The 18,909-nt window shown below is 38.6% G+C and overlaps 1 protein-coding gene across 1 annotated transcript; it reads right to left on the reverse strand.

Annotated features, from left to right (window-relative positions):
* Window positions 1–5,232: 5,232 nt before the first annotated feature.
* On the reverse strand, window positions 5,233–17,189 carry LOC126815039 (NADPH oxidase 5). The gene is made up of 11 exons (XM_050540567.2): window positions 17,182–17,189; window positions 14,980–15,094; window positions 13,764–13,914; window positions 12,892–13,102; window positions 10,914–11,305; window positions 9,289–9,461; window positions 7,739–7,930; window positions 7,197–7,329; window positions 6,571–6,678; window positions 5,503–5,579; window positions 5,233–5,244 (listed from the first exon to the last, which is right to left on the reverse strand). Exons 1-11 carry the CDS (start codon window positions 17,187–17,189, stop codon window positions 5,233–5,235), a joined length of 1,572 nt encoding a protein of 523 aa, XP_050396524.2.
* Window positions 17,190–18,909: the final 1,720 nt, after the last annotated feature.

An 18,909-nucleotide genomic window follows, 5' to 3' on the forward strand; every position in this document is an offset into this window, starting at 1 on the left:
CTTGACTCAATGAAAGTGTTAGACTACAGGTAATATAAACCTGGACCCAAGCAACTTTCTTCACTAGTCCACAACATAGGTATAAACACATCCTGTTACATATATTTTTAGCTAAATGTATTTAAATAATTTTATTGTTATGGATATCACATTGTTTATTCCACCTGGGGCAGGGTGAGGGTCATGTAGGGGTTTATTCCAACCTGGGCAGGGTGAGGTTCATGTAGGGGTTTATTCCACCTGGTGTAAGCTGATTGGTCTTGTAGGGTTTTATTCCACCTGGTGTAAGCTGATTCGTCTTGTAGGGTTTTATTCCAACTGGGGCAGGGTGAGGGTCATGTAGGGGTTTATTCCAACTGGGGCAGGGTGAGGGTCATGTAGGGTTTTATTCCAACCTGGCAGGGTGAGGGTCATGTAGGGGTTTATTCCACCTGGTGTAAGCTGATTGGTCTTGTAGGGGTTTATTCCACCTGGTATAAGCTGATTGGTCATGTAGCGGTTTATTCCACCTGGCTGTGGCCTACATATGAGAATATTCTGTCTGATATCAACTTTGGTGGAAGGGGTGTTTAGCAGCCCCACCAACTAATAAACATTCCGAGAAATGTGTTGGAATATTGACCGGATACCAATGAGATTTATTCCCCACCCCACAGGCATATATATAACATTGATGAAACAGTTGTTAAAAATTTTCTTTACAAAACTCCCATTTAAATATGATACACTGTTCCTTTAAATCTTTGGCTAAAGCTGGAGGTCCACAAAAAAATACTTTAACTTTACCCTGTCTCGTGGAATTAATCTGGTGAAATAACTAAAATATATATAAATACATATAAACACCTTGCCAATCGGATTAAAACACAGATCCTATTGCGTTTCGTTTTATATAGTTCAAAATTTCGTTTTACTTGTCTTTACTACACTAGGATCTGGAAGAGTTGTTATATAACCCACGCTGTATGGATGATGTGATGGATTAGCCCATGAAACAGTCTGTTGCAGCGAGTTCTTGGCGTGCGATGCACGGAACTTTGGGTGTTCCACTAGAAACATCAATACTGATTGGTTAATCAAATGTCTGACGTCATTGTTCAAAAGCCGCCCGTATGACCCCTGATATTTGTCTGTTGTCGATGTCTTGCATTGTCTATGTAGTTTGTCTTGTTCGTAGGTTTGTCTTATCGGGTTTGTTTTGCCTGTAGTGCGGTTATCCTGCACTTAGTATTAATCTAAGAGGAAGCGAAGGAGCAGGAAACCACAACACACATAAACAAGACAAACCCGCGGACGTTACATACATACATTCCAAGAAATAAACTATACATACTATCAAATCAAGGGATTGGACCCTTAGGATCGGCCATAACGGTCTACTAGGCTGTACAGACCCGGGCCTACAGTCATAGTTAGATCTAATTATTAAGGCCACGTGCAGATTTCGTCAATATAAATAGGGCTAGCGCTAGACCTAACCACAATCCTCGGCAACAATCACCTGCCCTAACCCTGTTTACATCTCGTGACCTTGATGAAATCTGTAGATGGCCTTAACATTAAGATCTGACCCTGTAGTCATACAGGTGTCGTCACTCAAAATAAAAATAACCTCACAAGGGAGGCGACCACCAAAACAAGTTTGGGGTGGGGCGATAACCAGTGCTGCTTGGACTATTTGATAAATTGGTCTATTTAAAACTTTAGTCATCACTACGTACCTGAGGAAAGTTGGGTCGCCCCGCATGAGTCTTGGTTTTCAGACCGGTTAAAACATCTCGGTTCTCCTTCTTATGTAACAGCTCTATCGCCATTTGTAGCCCCACCCCTTTCATGTCAGTTTTACTGTGTGCACTCGTCATGTACATGTGCATGTCTAAAATACGACCAAATCTAGCAACACGTGACTGTTCTAATTCAATATCTGTTAACAGTCTCATAAACCATTCAAAACTTTTCTGGTCTCGGTTAATCCAAATAAAATCTACCTGAAATATTAAACCAGGTTTTAGGCCGAGTAACCTGTTCCTTGTTACAGCTACACCGTTTTATTAAAGATACATTATGGGAGATTCGATAACGAGTTGGCAGTTCTCCCTATAATAGTTAAAAACTAGATAATGTAAAGGCAATTTGCTGAAAATTTCAGAACCGAGAATTAAGCGATTGAAATTTCCGCCTAGCCTCGATCATCATTACTAAAGTCAGTACGATAAACAGCATAGTCTCGATTATCCATTTAATCATTAAACCGCGAAGGAAAGTTATGCAGTAAATCGGCTCATAATCCACTAAAGATCGCAAGCTAGCGCTGCCATCTAGAGTTGATTACGGTCTGGATAGGTTATTTAATGCCCAAATAATAATTTAGATAACATTTCAGGGCCCTTATTCACGAAAACTTAAACTAAGATACAATCGAAATTTTAAGAAATACTGCAATTCCATTGGCTGACCAGTAAAATCAATTTGCATATATCCAATTTGCATATATCCAATTTGCATATTGGTCAGCCAATCGAATTGCAGTATTTCTTAAAATTTCGATTGTATCTTAGTTTAAGTTTTCGTGAATAAGGGCCCAGGTCTAAAGAAAGACCTGCAATAGACAGATTTAGCTGTAGCATAAAGTATGTTTAAGGAATTGTATACGCCGACGAGTGGAAATATTGTTAGATATAGATGTTTGAATTGGCACTAGATTTCTCACAAATAAATAAAACAAATAGCGACATGTTGTGTGCTATGTGGTATATTGACTGGCAACCTATACTTTATAATCACATCGATTTTATTTCATTTATGCGCTAGCTGGTGGGAGTCTTTAGCAGTGGGGGGAACTGGAGGTCCCTCGGACAATTGGTGCAGAAAATTAAGTTGTTAAACCATATTTTATGTCTTCTCATGTTTCAGACGAGGAAAAACACCCATAAATTTCGACATAAAATAGGAGCCACTCTCGCTAGCCTGGATATCCCGGATTCGCTCCCGGTGGTGGCCGAGAAAGTTGATAGGGATATCGGGCGGGGTTACCCCTTGTCAGGGGTGCAGGACGGGGTGGGGGGTCTGACAATGATAATGGGGGCATCACAGCACGTCGGCTTTGTTAGATGCCTAATTTAAAATATTTAATTTAAAAATAAAATTGTTTTTGTCTTTTCATACCTGTTACCTGTTTTATCGCAATTAATAATGAGGTTTATACAATCCCAGAAAAACTTTAATCACGTTCTTGGTGGTTGTTTGTGGTTTATTATTATTTATATTTTGAATTACATATAGTAATAAGTGCAGGAAGACCGCACTACACGCAAAATAAAAATCTACAAGATAAACCTGCGGACAAGACAGAAAATAGACATTGCACCAAATAAACAAATATCGAATCAAGTGAATGGATCCGGGGGCCAGCTGTAAGCGTCCACTGCGCTGTACAGTCCTTGGCCTGTAGTGACACTGACTTCACTCAAATTTGAAAACAGTCAGGAATACAAAAAAGACGTAACAGAAATAATGCGACCAATCTTGACAGTGGTTGTCTCCTAAATGGCACCAAAATCTTTTAATTGTTGAGGACTCCCGGGCCTAACTTAAAGTAAGAAATTTTGTATATATTTTTGTACCTTTTTAAGTTTCATTCTTTGTAGCTGTTGATTATAGGATGTGGTTCCACAATTGTTACAGGTGATAGAGCAAGCATGAAATCTATAGATGATACTCTGTAATATTGATGCAAACGGTGTTACACCTATACCTGATCCTATTAATATTGCATGTTCTGTTTCAAATATATCACGTGTTGATGTTCCAAATGGTCCGTCTATATATACCTGTAATATAAACCAGAGAGAGAGAAATGGGGTTTAACGTCCACTCGACACAAACTAGGTCATTTCGGGACTAACACATGGTTCAATTTTATTTCAATAATTTGCTTGCGCGTAAAAGGGGTCTTTAGCAGTGGGAGGAAACCGGAGGACCCGGAGAAAACCCACGAGGTTGGACAGGCGACCCCACTCCTTGTAACGTACAACCGGAGAATCGAAACCCCGCCAGTTGACTCAATGACAGACCGTATGATACAGCGCGCACGTGCTAACCATTCGGCCATTCCCCCCCCCCCCTTAGTATAAACCATATATGCTAGCAAATGAAAGGAAATGGGGTTTAACGTCCAACGTCCGACCAGGCTAATGAAGACGGGCATACGTGATATAGTGTGAAATGGGGTACATTTTGCGCTGGGCTGGAAAACGGCACTATGGCCTACTCTTATATCGAATTCCAACTGCCAAGGGATCTTTTACGTGCACGCCAATGTTTACACAGGGCCTCGGGTTTTCGTACCATCCAAACGACTAGACAGCTGTCCGTGTCAGGCCCTCCATTCTGCACTATTGACAAGGGGAAATCACGTTGGAAAATCTCGATAAACTTTCTCGACCAATGCAGGGATCGAACACGCGACCTCCAGGCTAGCGAGTCACCACGGTTGCCCATATATGCTAGCAAAATTTATGGATTTATTGCTAGTAGTATGCGTTGGGGAGGGGGTGACATAGGACTTTTTTCAACTTTACAAACTACCGTATACGTCAACAAATTAATGAAATATAAAATATTTATCGTAATAATATAAATTCACTACCTTAACTCGGACTGTCCTTTTCCTCATAGATGGCGTTGTGATGGATTTCCGTCTACTCATAGATTTCTATAAAAAGAACAAGAAGATTAGTTTTATCATGAAATTGTCGCAAAACTCGACCAGTTGAAATTTGCCGCTCTGAACATGTATATTTAAGTGCAGTAAACGCTGAACATCATTCATTTCACGAACATCTCATAACACTTTCTAAAACAACCCAATGCGATATTATATATGATCCTCGCCAAGAAAAATAAATATGTTATTCTAAAGAACCAAATTACAGATCACAAACACTAACCTTCTTGACACAAAGTATTTCTCAAGAGCAGGTAAATTTCTTTAAAAATTGCTAAAACGTGTACGACTCGTATATCCATTATAGCTATAACATGTACGACTCGTATATACAAAGCTAATACGTGTACTACTATGACTAAAACTAAAACATGCCCGACTATATAGAAGTGACTCTTGATAGAGATTGTTGATGAACAACTTTCAGGGGATATTTAACGTGCTGTAAATGACATACTCGGTACACACGTCATCTCGATATAGACGCTCCCCATGTTAGACCCCTGTTACTTCACAACCTATGGTGGAAATTCCCAACCATTAAACAACATTGGTTCCACGTATTTCCTTGACAGCACCCCACCATCACCACCCCTTCCACCGACAAACGGGGAACCGGGTTGAAACTCCGAGGAACTTTCCGGCCAATAGCGGGATTAAACTAGGGACCCCCTGCTCAATGAGCCATACTCACCCTGGATCTGTTAATTCAGATCACGTCAATCCCGGCTAAAATCTAAAACATGTTTGAAAATAATAATTTTAAATACACTTACACGACGAACATTAGAGCATTTACGATACTTGCCGTGTTCCATGCCGGTCTCCATATTATGTAAGCTTTCACTGAAACCTGGAATACGATCATTTTATATAAATAATATCAATAGAGAATGACAGGATAAAATACAAAAAATATTCTATTCAAGTCACAATGGGGTATTTAAAGGAAGCAAGTCGCTAACGCAATATCATCCACAATCTTATTGGTCAATTCAAAGGAGCTTAATCGCTAATATTTGGGACCTAGAAATGAACCAGATGCCAAAGACTGTCATTCAATTTGGACTCTTCGCGTATTTCGCCGAACATAACGACTGAATGTAAATCAGTTTATATACATTCATATTACATCATCATATGCATTGGGCCCCATTTGTGTCCATTTCTAGATGCCAAAGAATAGAGATTTAGCTCCCCTTATTGGAACGAACCCAGGCCTTATTTCTAGTGATGGAACAAGACTCATGCGTTCAAACTATCGTGTCAATATAATAAGCGTTTTTTTACTTAAAGATGTAGTATTCAAGAGCTAAATCTGCCTAATACGAATCTTTCGTTTGGCCTCAAACATCAACGGTTGTTATGGGGAGCCACGCTGGCTAAGTGTGTGAGACGCTGGCTCGCTAGTCTGGAGGTGTTGGCCTAGAAAGTTCGTCGGATTTTTCCAGCGTGGTTTCTGCTTGTCGCTGATGCCGGACGGACCTGATAAGGAACGAAGAAATGGAGGTCCCGTGTACACATTGGTGTGCACGTAAAAGATCCATTGGCAGATGGAATTCGATATAAGAGTAAGCCATAGTGGGGAAAATTGTCTTCAGGCACACAATATGGCCGTCTTCAGTAGCCCAGTCGGGGCAGAACAGTAGTTATATAGTTTGCATGTATTACTCACACGCTCCCTGGTTATGCCTACGTTATAAATTTTAGAGTGCCATGAATCTAATGTATTTTAAAAGAAAATAATATTTTTCATGACATTTTTCAAGATAGTTTGAATCAGTTGTCCTATCAATGTTTATGTTGTTAAACACGTGAATATCGGACGAAAAATTAAGGAATACCTTTATTATAAACCCCAGCTAATTCTACAACTGGGTTATATTCTTCAAAATATTCATATAATTTATTGGTCCAGTGACCTGCTGACCTCACGTGCAACCAAAAAAACCCTGAAAATACAAATCAATGTAAACGTTGATTAGATAATTCCTTATTAGGAAATCGGTTTTTATCCCCAATTTGTACCTTGTAGGATAAACTCTCGACTTGTCCTAATAGTTGTTTTCTATATAGGGCTATTTTGTGATTTACGGATTTTGAAATAGGCCTATGTTTTAAAAAAAACGGGGAAAATGTTCTGGAAAAAAAAGTTACCAGGAATTTATTTCCAGTCTTTGAAAATGGAATTTCGGTGGATTATAGGAAAAACAAATACGAATAAAAATCTCTGCTCAATTTTGTTTCCAGAAGTTTTAACGTTTTTTAACGGATTTATTTCTTACCGACGTTGCTATGGGAGATATAATCTGGTGGTGTGTACCTTGTAATTCTGGTGGTAAAACGATGCCATTCGTTGCATGTACATTAAAATGGTACCTCGTAATTCTGGTGCACTACTAATGGTCAAAGGGATGTAATTCGTTGCTATGGATGATCTAGCCTGACCGTATTTAAATTAAAATGGTACCTTGTAATTCTGGTGCACTACTAATGGTAAAAGGATGCCATTCGTTGCGGGCTATATCTGGTACTTGTATAAATACATAATCTCCCGGTCGGTATCGCCATTTTGGTGGTTTGGATATTACCAGATGGGTCACCTATAAATAACGATCATCACCATTACATTACAGTGTTTTAACACCACGAGGTCTATAAGTCAATCAGGGGGGTTGAGTGCGCGCTGTATCATGAGGTCTGTCATTGAGTCAGCTGGCGTGGTTTCCATTCCCCGGCTGTACGTGACAAGGAGTAGCGTCGCCTGTCCAACTTCGTGGGTTTTCATCGGGTCCTCCAGTTTCCTCCCACTGCTAAAGACCCCTACGCGAAAGCGAATTATTGAAATAAATTTGAACCATTTGTTGGTCCCGAAATGACCTAGTTTGTGTCGAGTGGACGTCTCTCTCTCTCTCTCTCTCTCTCTCTCTCCCTCTCCCAAACGTTGTATAATACAAATACTAGTATGGGTCATGATCGGCTTTGTGCTACATGAAATATAAAAGTAATTACCTTTGAAGGTAATAGATTGACTTCAACAATATGTGTTTCACCATAAGCCGCTAGTTTTAATATTTTAGATCGTGATATCTTCTCCACCAGGAATATTACACCAGGAATTACAAACCATATCCAGAAATTATTGGCGTGAATTATAATCAACAGCCAGAATGGTATGTACAAAATATGGGTCCAATAGAACACCTATAATATACAATATAGGGTCCGTTAAAACACCCACAATACAGAACACCTGATTGAGTCCGTTAGAACACCTTCTTGGGGCCGTTAAACACTCACAATGCAAAACATGGTCATTTGGAATACCTACTCGGGGCCGTTAGACCACGTGGGCCTCTTAGAACACCCACAATACAAAACATGGTCCATTAGAACAAATGAGTAGACTAGTTAGAATACACACTCGAGTCCGTTAGAAAACAAGGGCCGGTTAGAACACCCACAGATCAATCTATGTATCCGTCACAATACATTACATAGCTCGTTAGAACAGTTACAATACAATACATGGTCCGTTAGAACAGTTACAATACAATACATGGTCCGTTAGAACAGTTACAATACAATACATGGTCCGTTAGAACAGTTACAATACAATACATGGTCCGTTAGAACAGTTACAATACAATGCATGGTCCGTTAGAACAGTTACAATACAATACATGGTCCGTTAGAACAGTTACAATACAATGCATGGTCCGTTAGAACAGTTACAATACAATACATGGTCCGTTAGAACAGTTACAATACAATACATGGTCCGTTAGAACAGTTACAATACAATACATGGTCCGTTAGAACAGTTACAATACAATACATGGTCCGTTAGAACAGTTACAATACAATGCATGGTCCGTTAGAACAGTTACAATACAATACATGGTCCGTTAGAACAGTTACAATACAATACATGGTCCGTTAGAACAGTTACAATACAATGCATGGTCCGTTAGAACAGTTACAATACAATACATGGTCCGATTTAGAACAGTACATGGCTCGTTAGAACAGTTCCAATACAACACATGGTCCGTTAGAACAAGTATAATACAACACATGGCTCGTTAGAACAGTTACAATACAACACATGGTCCGTTAGAACAGTTATAATACAACACATGGCTCGTTAGAACAGTTCCAATACAATGCATGGTCCGTTAGAACAGTTATAATACAACACATGGTCCGTTAGAACAGTTACAATACAATACATGGCTCGTTAGAACAGTTACAATACATGGTCCTACAATTCCTAGGGATTTTCCAGACAGGATTGCCCTTGTCATTGAGGGGTGTATTAAGGATGCCTGGGCAAGGTACAGCATCAAATCATTCCAATGGGATGAAAACCCGAAGTCCAGTAAACACGTAAAAGACAACTTAAAAATTGGAAACATTTCCTCAATAAACATTGAATGGCATTTGCTGCTCTTCATTAGCGTAAGTAGGACGCTAAACCCAATTTCATTTCATTTCAGGTTGAATGAAATTTCCAAAATTGGATCAAATTGAAACATACCTGGGATCAAATTGAAACATACCTGAAACTTTCCTGATCGTCTGATGAAGGGCAAGGAACAAATTATGATGACAATAAGTATGGCGTTCAATATAACACCAGACAAGGGAGCTAACCCATACACCCATCCTAGCTGGGCTTTTGTTGTAATCAAAAACTCCGGTACAGTCAAATTCAAATGACGAGACACAAGAGCTAAAATATATAAAAAGCAAAAAGCAACCGTAGAACGGATTTTAAATCCCCAGTAAAAGAACGTGCTTTAATTCATTAAACATACATTATGACGTCACATTAATAATGATGTCATTGTAATAGTCATATCAAACATACATTATACAAGAGCTAAATCTGTCCATTGCAGATAATCTTGAAATGTTATATAAACTATTCATGAGACATCTATTAACATGACAAGGCCAAAATCGACTCTTGGTGCCATCGATATTAAAGATACATTATGGGAGATTCGATAACGAGTTGGCAGTTCGCATTATAATAGTTAAAAACTAGATAATGTAAAGGCAATTTGATGAAAATTTCATTCAAATTCATCCACTATGAACCGAGAACTAAGCGATTGAAATTTCCGCCTAGCCTCGATCATCATTACTATAGTCAGTACGATAAACAGCATAGTCTCGATTATTCATTTGATCGTTAAATCGTGTAGGAAAGTTATGCAGTAAATCGGTTCATAATCCACTAAAGATCGCAGGCTAGCGATACCATCTAGAGTTGATTATGGTCTGGATAGGTTAATTAATGTCTAATTCATTTCTAAAGAAAAACTGCAATAGCCAGATTTAGCTCTTGCATAATGTATGTTTGATATGATTATTACAATGACATCATTATTAATGTGACGTCATAATGTATGTTTAAGTAGATTAGAACGGTTCAGTCATATCTAGATTTAATTTAAAAATGGAGGAGCGAGACTTGGCTTCGAACACCCAGTACGGTGTTTGTAATTAATACACACGTCTTGTCAAACCTTCAAAGGCTAATATCTTCGCTCGCATTAAGGTAATTTGAATGAAATGATCAATATATTCATTTTGCATTATCTTGGGATAGAATGTGAAATTTTTATTGATTGTTGTGTATTTATTGTAGACTTAGCATGCCAGTGAAAGCAGACTTTACGTGTGGGGTACCATAAAGAACAGGATGACACGCCACTGTCTGGGCAAAATTACCCCCCTTAACATTTTAAACGTAACCATAGAGATATAAATCAAAATACCATTGGTTTGTCTCAAAATATCAAAATATTGAGTTGACAAGACTTCAAATTCCATTCTCTTTATATGACTCCATGTAGTTCCCGTGTTCGATCCCTGCATTCATCGGGATTTTCCGACGTGGTTTCCCCTTGTCCGGTGGTGCAGGACGGAGGGCCTGACAGGGGCAGTTGTGCAATCGTTCGGATGGTACGAAAAACCGAGGACCCATGTATACATTGATGTGCACGTGAATGATCTGTTGGCAGATGGAATTCGATATGAGTAGGCCACAGTGCCACTGCCTGGGCAAAATTTTCCTCGTAGCACACTGTATGGCGTATTCACGTCTTCATTATCCCAGTAGGCGTTAAACCCCATTTCATTTTATTTCATTATAAAGACAATAAATTCTACTTACCAGCATTGCCGACATGCGCAAGAGAATGGATGAGACTGAGTAGTCCTATCACCATACCAACAACTTTGTGTAATAATATATGCTGGTCCAAGGGAAGGAACTGTGACTGTTTGAACGAACGGATGAATGTTATACACCGCCTTAACATGCACACTAATATAAATGAACAGTTGAAATTTAGCGCCATGCCACAGCCACGTGCCACTATGACAAACCCGTTCGATGTCCGGTAGTTATAGCAACCAAGCACAAACAACCCAATGTTCACCAGGAAGTACAACAAGAACAGAACACCCTTTTTGCTGTTATTCCTCCAGTACTTGATCGTCAAATAACGATACGTTCCCTTCTCCTTCATCTCTGTCGTTCTTGGTTTCAACCATTGTGCAGCACTGAAACGGCAGGAATATTCATTTGAAAATGTCATAGTAACATTCATAACCTTGTCAATAAATTAACATCTTTATAACAAATCCCACCTTTTAGTTCAGAAGCTCCATCCTCGTCGGTTTTCTCCGGGTCCGCCGGTTTCCTCCCACTTCTAAAGACCCCTACGCGCAAGCGAATTATTGAAATCAAATTGAAAAAACATATTATGTTAGTCCTGAAATGACCTAGTTTGTGTCTAGTGGACGTTAAACCCCATCTCGCTCTGTCTCTTTAGTTCAGAAGCGACGGTGATTCAGTGAGAATACTTCCGGCTCACTGATTTTTCAGTGTGGCTCCCCCCTCGCAGTGATGCAGATGGAATTCAATATGAGACTAGGGTAGGCCAATAAAAAACATGTTACTCATTTTGATTGTCGTGGAAACATGAAGTTTTTATTGGTCTCCAGTAAATACGCAATGCTTCTGTGACATAGTTTTCTGAAACAAATATTAAAGTAATCACATTTGAAAAAGTAGTGTACAATCAGAATGGGTAACACAGAGACAGAAATGGGGTTTAACGTCTACTCGACACAAACTAGTTCATTTCGGGACTAACAGAATGGGTAACACAGAGACAGAAATGGGGTTTAACGTCTACTCGACACAAACTAGTTCATTTCGGGACTAACATAACACATGGTTTTATTTTATTTCAATAATTCGCTTGCGTGTAGGGGTCTTTAGCGGTGGGAAGAAACCGGAGGACCTGGAGAAAACCACTACTCCTTGTAACGTACCACGCCAATTGACTCAACAACAGACCTTATGATTCAGCGCACATCCGGTCATCCACACACCCCAAAATGGGTGACATGTTTTTGGTCCCACCCTGAATATTGATGATGGTAGTTCTTTACTACCAAGTTCCTTGGGTTTCGGGAAGATCTCTACTTCTAGAGTATTCAGATCATTATCAACAAATTCTGCTGTAGTCATTGTAAAATAAATGGTTATAGATAATTATCCGTCCTCATTAGTCCTGTCGGAGCAGAACCGCAGGGCGTTAAACATCATTTCATTTTATCAAAATCAGTCCTTCTTTTATAAAGATAAAGTAAAAAGCCAGGGAAACGGCATCAAATATCAGTTAATTGGTAATCTGATTAGAATACAGATGTATACTAGTATTTCGTTTTTTTTGTTTTTTTTGTTTTTTTGTTTTTGTTTTTTCGATGGCATACACAACATGAAGATCTGACCGGTCGTAGTGGAAGGTCGCGTCAGGTGTCATACTAGCGGCTTTTGGCCTTTTGTCGTCAGACATTGATTAATCAATCAACGTAGCAGACCGTTTCATTGGCTAATTACTCACATCATTCAGAACACGTCAATGATAACAACTCTTCCAGATCCTAGTGTAGTAAAGACAAGCTAAACGGAATTTTGAACTATAAAAAAACGAAACGAAATAGGATCTGTGTTTTAAACAGATTGGTTGGTTGATGGATTGCTCTGGTAATTGATCAAGACGTCTTATATCTGGTTGGATTTTTACCAAACCTCCGAGTTGTGTTTAGGACTGTAATAATATTAAAATATATCTTACCCTATAGTCAGATTTTCTAGAAGTCCTGGATGTTTCTCGAGTTCTTCCTTCAACTCGTCAAATGATATTGAACCGCTTCCATCTGAATCTGCTGACTCGAACAATACGTCCGTTAAAAGTTCTAAATCTGTATCACTAACACTTAATGAACTTTCGTGTACACTGGACTGTAAAACTGTCAGTAATTCATATTTGTCTATACTACCATTACCTGGAATTCATAGAAATAAATGGAAATGGGGGAGGGGGGGAAATGGGGTTTAACATCAACTAGACACAAACTATGTGATTTCGGGACTAACATATGGCTTAATTTTATTTCAACAATTTAGTAGTGGGAGGAAACCGGAAGACCCGGAAAAAAAACCCACGAGGTTGGACAGGCGACCCAACCCCTTGTCACTACAATTGGGGAATCGAAACCACGCCAGTTGACTCAATGACAGACCGTATGATACAGCGCCCACATGCTTACCATTTGGCCATTCAACTCCCCTCAAAAATGGAATTGGGATCAACGTCCTGCATATATGGGTGGTGGCCCAGTGAGTAGGACGTTGACTATAAGCGTCGCGTGTTCGATCCTTACGTTGGCCGAGAAAGTTCATTAGGATTTTCCTGTGTTGTTCCTCAATGTCAATGTTGTAGGACAGATGGCCTGGCAAAGAAAAACGTCTAGTCGTTCGGATGGGACGACAAACTGAGGTCCCGGGTGCTCATTGACGTGCACGTTATCGATCCAACGTCCTAATCAGTGAGCCATTGTGGCTCACGATAAAAACACCACCTAGTCCTATAGAACTGTTAGAAAATAGGTCGACTGTAAAACTCAATGTTTTTCTTTTTAAAAATAAAAATATAAATAATTTTACCATCCACATCGTAAACATCAAATAAAAACTCGAGTTTCCGTGCCGCGTCAGCACCTGTTAGCATGCGCAGACCATCCAATAACTCTTGTAGTTCTATTGTACCGCTGTCATCTTGGTCAAACAGTTGGAAGAAACGCTCAGCGAAAAAAGACTGAAAACAGTTTAGATGTATTAGAATACTGGAATAGGGAAATATACTTCAACCCGCCTTCAAGATAATAACACATAGGTCATTCTGATACTGACATGTCCCTTCTATTTATTATGGTCACGTGTTCAGTGACCGGAAGGAGCCTACGATTATCGTTACTATGGCTACATGTTATTTATTTTGACTATTTGTATTCACTTAGGAGAACGCCAGAACGCTAGGCAGGAGACTATCCTGTACATTTTAGCACATATGACGTGAGATGCGGATTGAGGGTTAGGGTTAGGACCTTACAGATTTCGTTAAAGTCTCGAGATCTAAAAAGAGCTGGTGCTAACACTTACCCTTCACCTCCGATCTAGCGTTCTTCACTCACCTAGCCAACGTCTCATATCATCTTTTGGTCAACATTCAAGCAAGTTATAAACCTGAACTGCTACAGGTCACAATATGGAATACTGTTGGCCGAAATAGCTCATGTGGACTCTCCGGCGTGGTTTCACCTTGTAAGTAGTGCAGGACGGAGGGCCTGACATGGACAGCTGTATAGTCGTTTGGATGGGATGAAAAACCGAAGTCCCGTGTACACGTAAAAAATCCAATGACAGTGGGAACTCGATATAAGAATAGGCCGTAGCGCCGCTGTCCGGGAAAATTCCCCTCATAGCACAATGTATGCCATATACCCGTCTTCAGTAACCCTGTCGGAGTAGAACCCCAAGGTGTAGACCCTCTCTACAATTCCTACTTTACGACGATCAACTGACCTCGTTATATGTTATATTTTATCATAGCTTGATAAAGAATAAGAGAAGCCTAGTCAAAACGTCACTTAGTAATAAGCAATAATTGTATACAATAGAATTGTGACCTGTATATTTCAGTACAATTATTAAATGCCAATGAACTAATTTAAAGTACAACTAGTATCATTATTATAGGAAGCCGCGGGGGGCTTCATAAACATTCGTGGCCAACGCAGGGATCGAGCACGAACCCTGGGTTAGCAAGCCAACGTTTATTCACCGAGACACCGCTGCTCCTGTAAAAATAAGAAAGTCCAACCTCTTTAATATTTAGAGCTCGCTTGAATTCATCAAAATCAATTTTCTTATCTTCTCCAGCTATTTGTGTAAACGTCTTTTCCATTTTCTCCAACCACGTGACATCTTCATTAACACTATAACAAAAACGGAGTTTTAACAAAATTAACAGGGGCCCTTTGTTCACCTTAACATATTTGAGGGAGATATACGCACGAGCATTATCTTGCAAATAACTAATTATCACATCACATTAAAAATTTTGCATATCTCGGGTTATCGGGTTCGCCTTTCAGTCTCGTGTCATGGTTTTAATTTATCTGAAAAACACATTTCATGCTTGCCGAGCACATTTCAATAGAAATACTACAAATACACTTTTATTTAATGTTTATGAAAAAAGAAAAAAGAACACGGTGAGCAATTATCGATGAAATTGGATTTAACTGTTCTGCCCCGACTGGGATAATGGGGACTTTTTCTTTCAAAAGTAACTTATTTGACAAGGTCTATAGAAATATTATCCAGAAAAATCTTATCATATAATGTAGCGTTAAATCTTTAATATTCCATGGCGTGTAAGTTTAATAATCTGGATCTTGATATTTTAATAAAACAAATCTGTGTAATCCACCGTATATTGGCCAGTTATAATGTTCTACACAGGTGACAATTCGAGGGAATATAATTACTGATTATGTTAAAATAATATTCAATATAGATCAGTACTAATCCTCTACACAGGTGACAATTCGAGGGAATACAATTACTGATTATGTTAAATAATATTCAATATTGGCCAGTTATAATGTTCTATACAGGTGACAATTCGAGGGAATATAATTACTGATTATTTTACATGTTAACTAGTCGTCTCTTGTCTTTATCAAACAATGATAAAATATAACAAGATATAAGAAGACAATCTATACATGTATAAAACAATACATGGTCACTGATAATAGCCAGAGGAGCCTAGTGGAAACCATGTTCCTGAAGCAACGACTGCCGAGTTTTACAACATCTGGATGTACGTATAGTTCAAGCGAGATCAAGCCTTCTATTGAAGCCTCGTGGAAACGACGCCCAGTAATAAACACTAACTGTATTATATATATTCTAACCTGTATTTTCTAGGTCAACTACTAAATGACATTGAAACAATTTGCAAATATTTTTATTAATTTATAAAAAAAACAAAACATGTCAAGTCTTTGTTTAAGTAGCCATATTAAGTTATAAAAACAACATGACCAATCTCTAAATGCCCCCGATTGATGTTTTGGTTAGTGATCATAATATATGTGCAGTCACCGTGAAACAATTCAAGATTTTCTATACTACAGATATATATGATACCTACCCAGAAGCTGGTGTATTCTCGATCGAAATCATCTTGAATGCTTTTAACGGGATTAAATTCTTAAAAAATAAAAATTCCAAAGCAACTTGTAATGACAAAAAGATCTCTAATATAAAATATTTGCTTGATGATGATATTCATTTATAAAATATTATACACGCAATATCCCTTTCCAATATATATATTTACTAATTCTAACTAGAGATAGGAAGGAATATATTAACTAATTCTAACTAGAGATAGGCGGGAATATATCAACTAATTCTAACTAGAGATAGGAAGGAATATATTAACTTATTATAACTTTAGATAGACCAGGAATATATTAACTAATTCTAATCACAGGAAGGAATAAATTAACTATTTTTAACCATCGGAAGGAATATATCAACTAATTATATCCCAGCGATGATATATTAACTAATTATAACTTGAGATAGACCAGGAATATATTAACTAATTCTAACCACAGGAAGGAATATATTAACTAATTCTTGTTTCGTTATTTATTATTCGGATTCAAATTTTGAATAACAAATAACGAGACAGAACGGTTAGTTAATGGGGTTTAACGACCTACTATTCTGAACCGACTGGGCTAATGAAGTCGGATAAGTGTACTATACTGGACAGTCTTGTCCCGACAGCGATACTACAGCCTATTTGAATTGGAATTACCATTACCATTTTCATAATTTCAATAACTGTACCACATTTCTTGTCCCAGCCGAAGGACTATACGTTGTCCCTTGTCAGAGCCTGTCTAGCACCGCCGTCAAGCTTGAACCACGCCGGAAAATATCGATGAACTTTCTCGGCCAACAAACGATCCCTTAGTTAGCTAGCCAACGTCTTACTCACTGAACCATCGTGGATCACAATATATCTGTAAGACGGATGCCTAAGCAGCAAGTAGACATCTTTTCAAGTCTATGCCATAAAAAGAGTACATTTTGTTTTTCGAGCTAATAACGAATAACAAGGCAGGGCGTTTGTTTCGTTATTCAGGATTTAAATAGAATAATTTTATATCGTTATTCTCCATGTTTTATGTAATCTTTTAATTTAATTTACTTATAAGAAGGATACCTCAACTGTAAAAATAGCGTGTTTTATTTTCACTTGTATGACATGGAATAATCCATTTTGTATTTCGAGATTACTGACAATTATTTTTAAAGATCAGCTTGAGCAGTTATTGGAATCGAGTCTCAACGGAAACAATTAAACGGCTACAGCGTATTGATGACAGTAGGTGGCTGCGTGTTTTATTATCGAGACTCAAACATGATTCTAGAAACCTTAAAACAGACTCCAACCTGATTCTAGAACCGTTAATCACTAGTATATAACATTACCTATTATCAGACTTGTATAATACTTCAACTAAACAATCTCCACTTGGTTGGTTTTACTAACTAACTGAAATATCAAGTTGAAGAACACGTGTTCACTAACTACCACATGGTTAATCTGTTTAACGAATATTCACCTAGCAACAACAGATCACCGTACATTGATTGACAACCTGGGATTAAACATCTTATTGTATGTACACCAACCAAGTGTGCGACAATATCCTGTCTCGTTTGCTGTGTTTCCGTCTATTCGTCATCGAATTTCTACTGCCGACGGTTCTTTTACGTGCACATAGATCTCTATTGTTGCGTTCACTCCAGCCTAGACGTTTTTCCTAGCAAACTCTCAAATATCGATGAACTTTTTCATCTAACCCGAGGCGTCCTGGTGTTGTGTGCCAGTTCCATGCTTACCGAGTATGAAGTAGATAATGAACTATAGGAGAACAGACAGGCCAGGTAACAGGCCAGGTAACAGAAACGTCCACTCGACACAAACTAGGTAATTTCGGAACTAGCATATGGTTCAATTTTATTTCAATAATACGCTTGAGCATAGGGGTCTTTTGCAGTGCGTCAAAACCGCATTAAAGCCCACTGTTATATCGAATTTCAACTGCCACGACATTTGAGCGAATAGTCAACTGTCCTTGTCCCGCCCTCTGCCCTGCGCCACTGTCAAGAAGAAACTACGCCGGTAAAAACCCGATGAACATTCTCGGCCAATGTGGGCAACGAACATGTGACCTCCAGGTTAGGCAGCCAATGTCTTACTCACTGAGCCACCGTGGCTCTAACATGGATAGAGAGAGAGAGAAATGGAGTTTAACGTCCACTCGACACAAACTAGGTCATTTCGGGACTAACATATGGTTTTTAATTTTATTTCAATAATTCGCTTGCGTGTAGGGGTCTTTAGCAGTGGGAGGAAACCGGAGAACTCGGAGAAAACCCACGAAGAGAAGTTGGGCAAGGTTCACATTTGAAAAACCACAAAATTACCTTGTGACGTGGATTGAATAATTATTTTGTCCTCTTAGTGAATTCGTTGTTTCCTTCCGTTCACCATTGGTGATTACAGATATAACACTCTTACAGTTCTTCTACCCAAGCTTATGATTGAATTCCCTCAGCAAATAAACTTCTGTGTTAACTTTTAACCTATGGTCCCACCCGTTAAACCTTTAAACTAAAGTTTTGTAGACTATAGTTATTTTCTTTAAACTACAGC

The sequence above is a fragment of the Patella vulgata genome, chromosome 3 (genome assembly GCF_932274485.2).
Source record: "Patella vulgata chromosome 3, xgPatVulg1.2, whole genome shotgun sequence".
NCBI lineage: Eukaryota > Metazoa > Mollusca > Gastropoda > Patellidae > Patella > Patella vulgata.

Bases quoted from the DNA above. Each gene is read 5' to 3' on its own strand.
- LOC126815039 (XM_050540567.2), bottom strand. The intron at 11,306-12,891 runs GTAAGATATATT...CTGCCGTTTCAG, and splicing joins CTAGAAAATCTGACTATAGG to TGCTGCACAATGGTTGAAAC. The intron at 9,462-10,913 runs GTAAGTAGAATT...TATATATTTTAG, and splicing joins TGCGCATGTCGGCAATGCTG to CTCTTGTGTCTCGTCATTTG.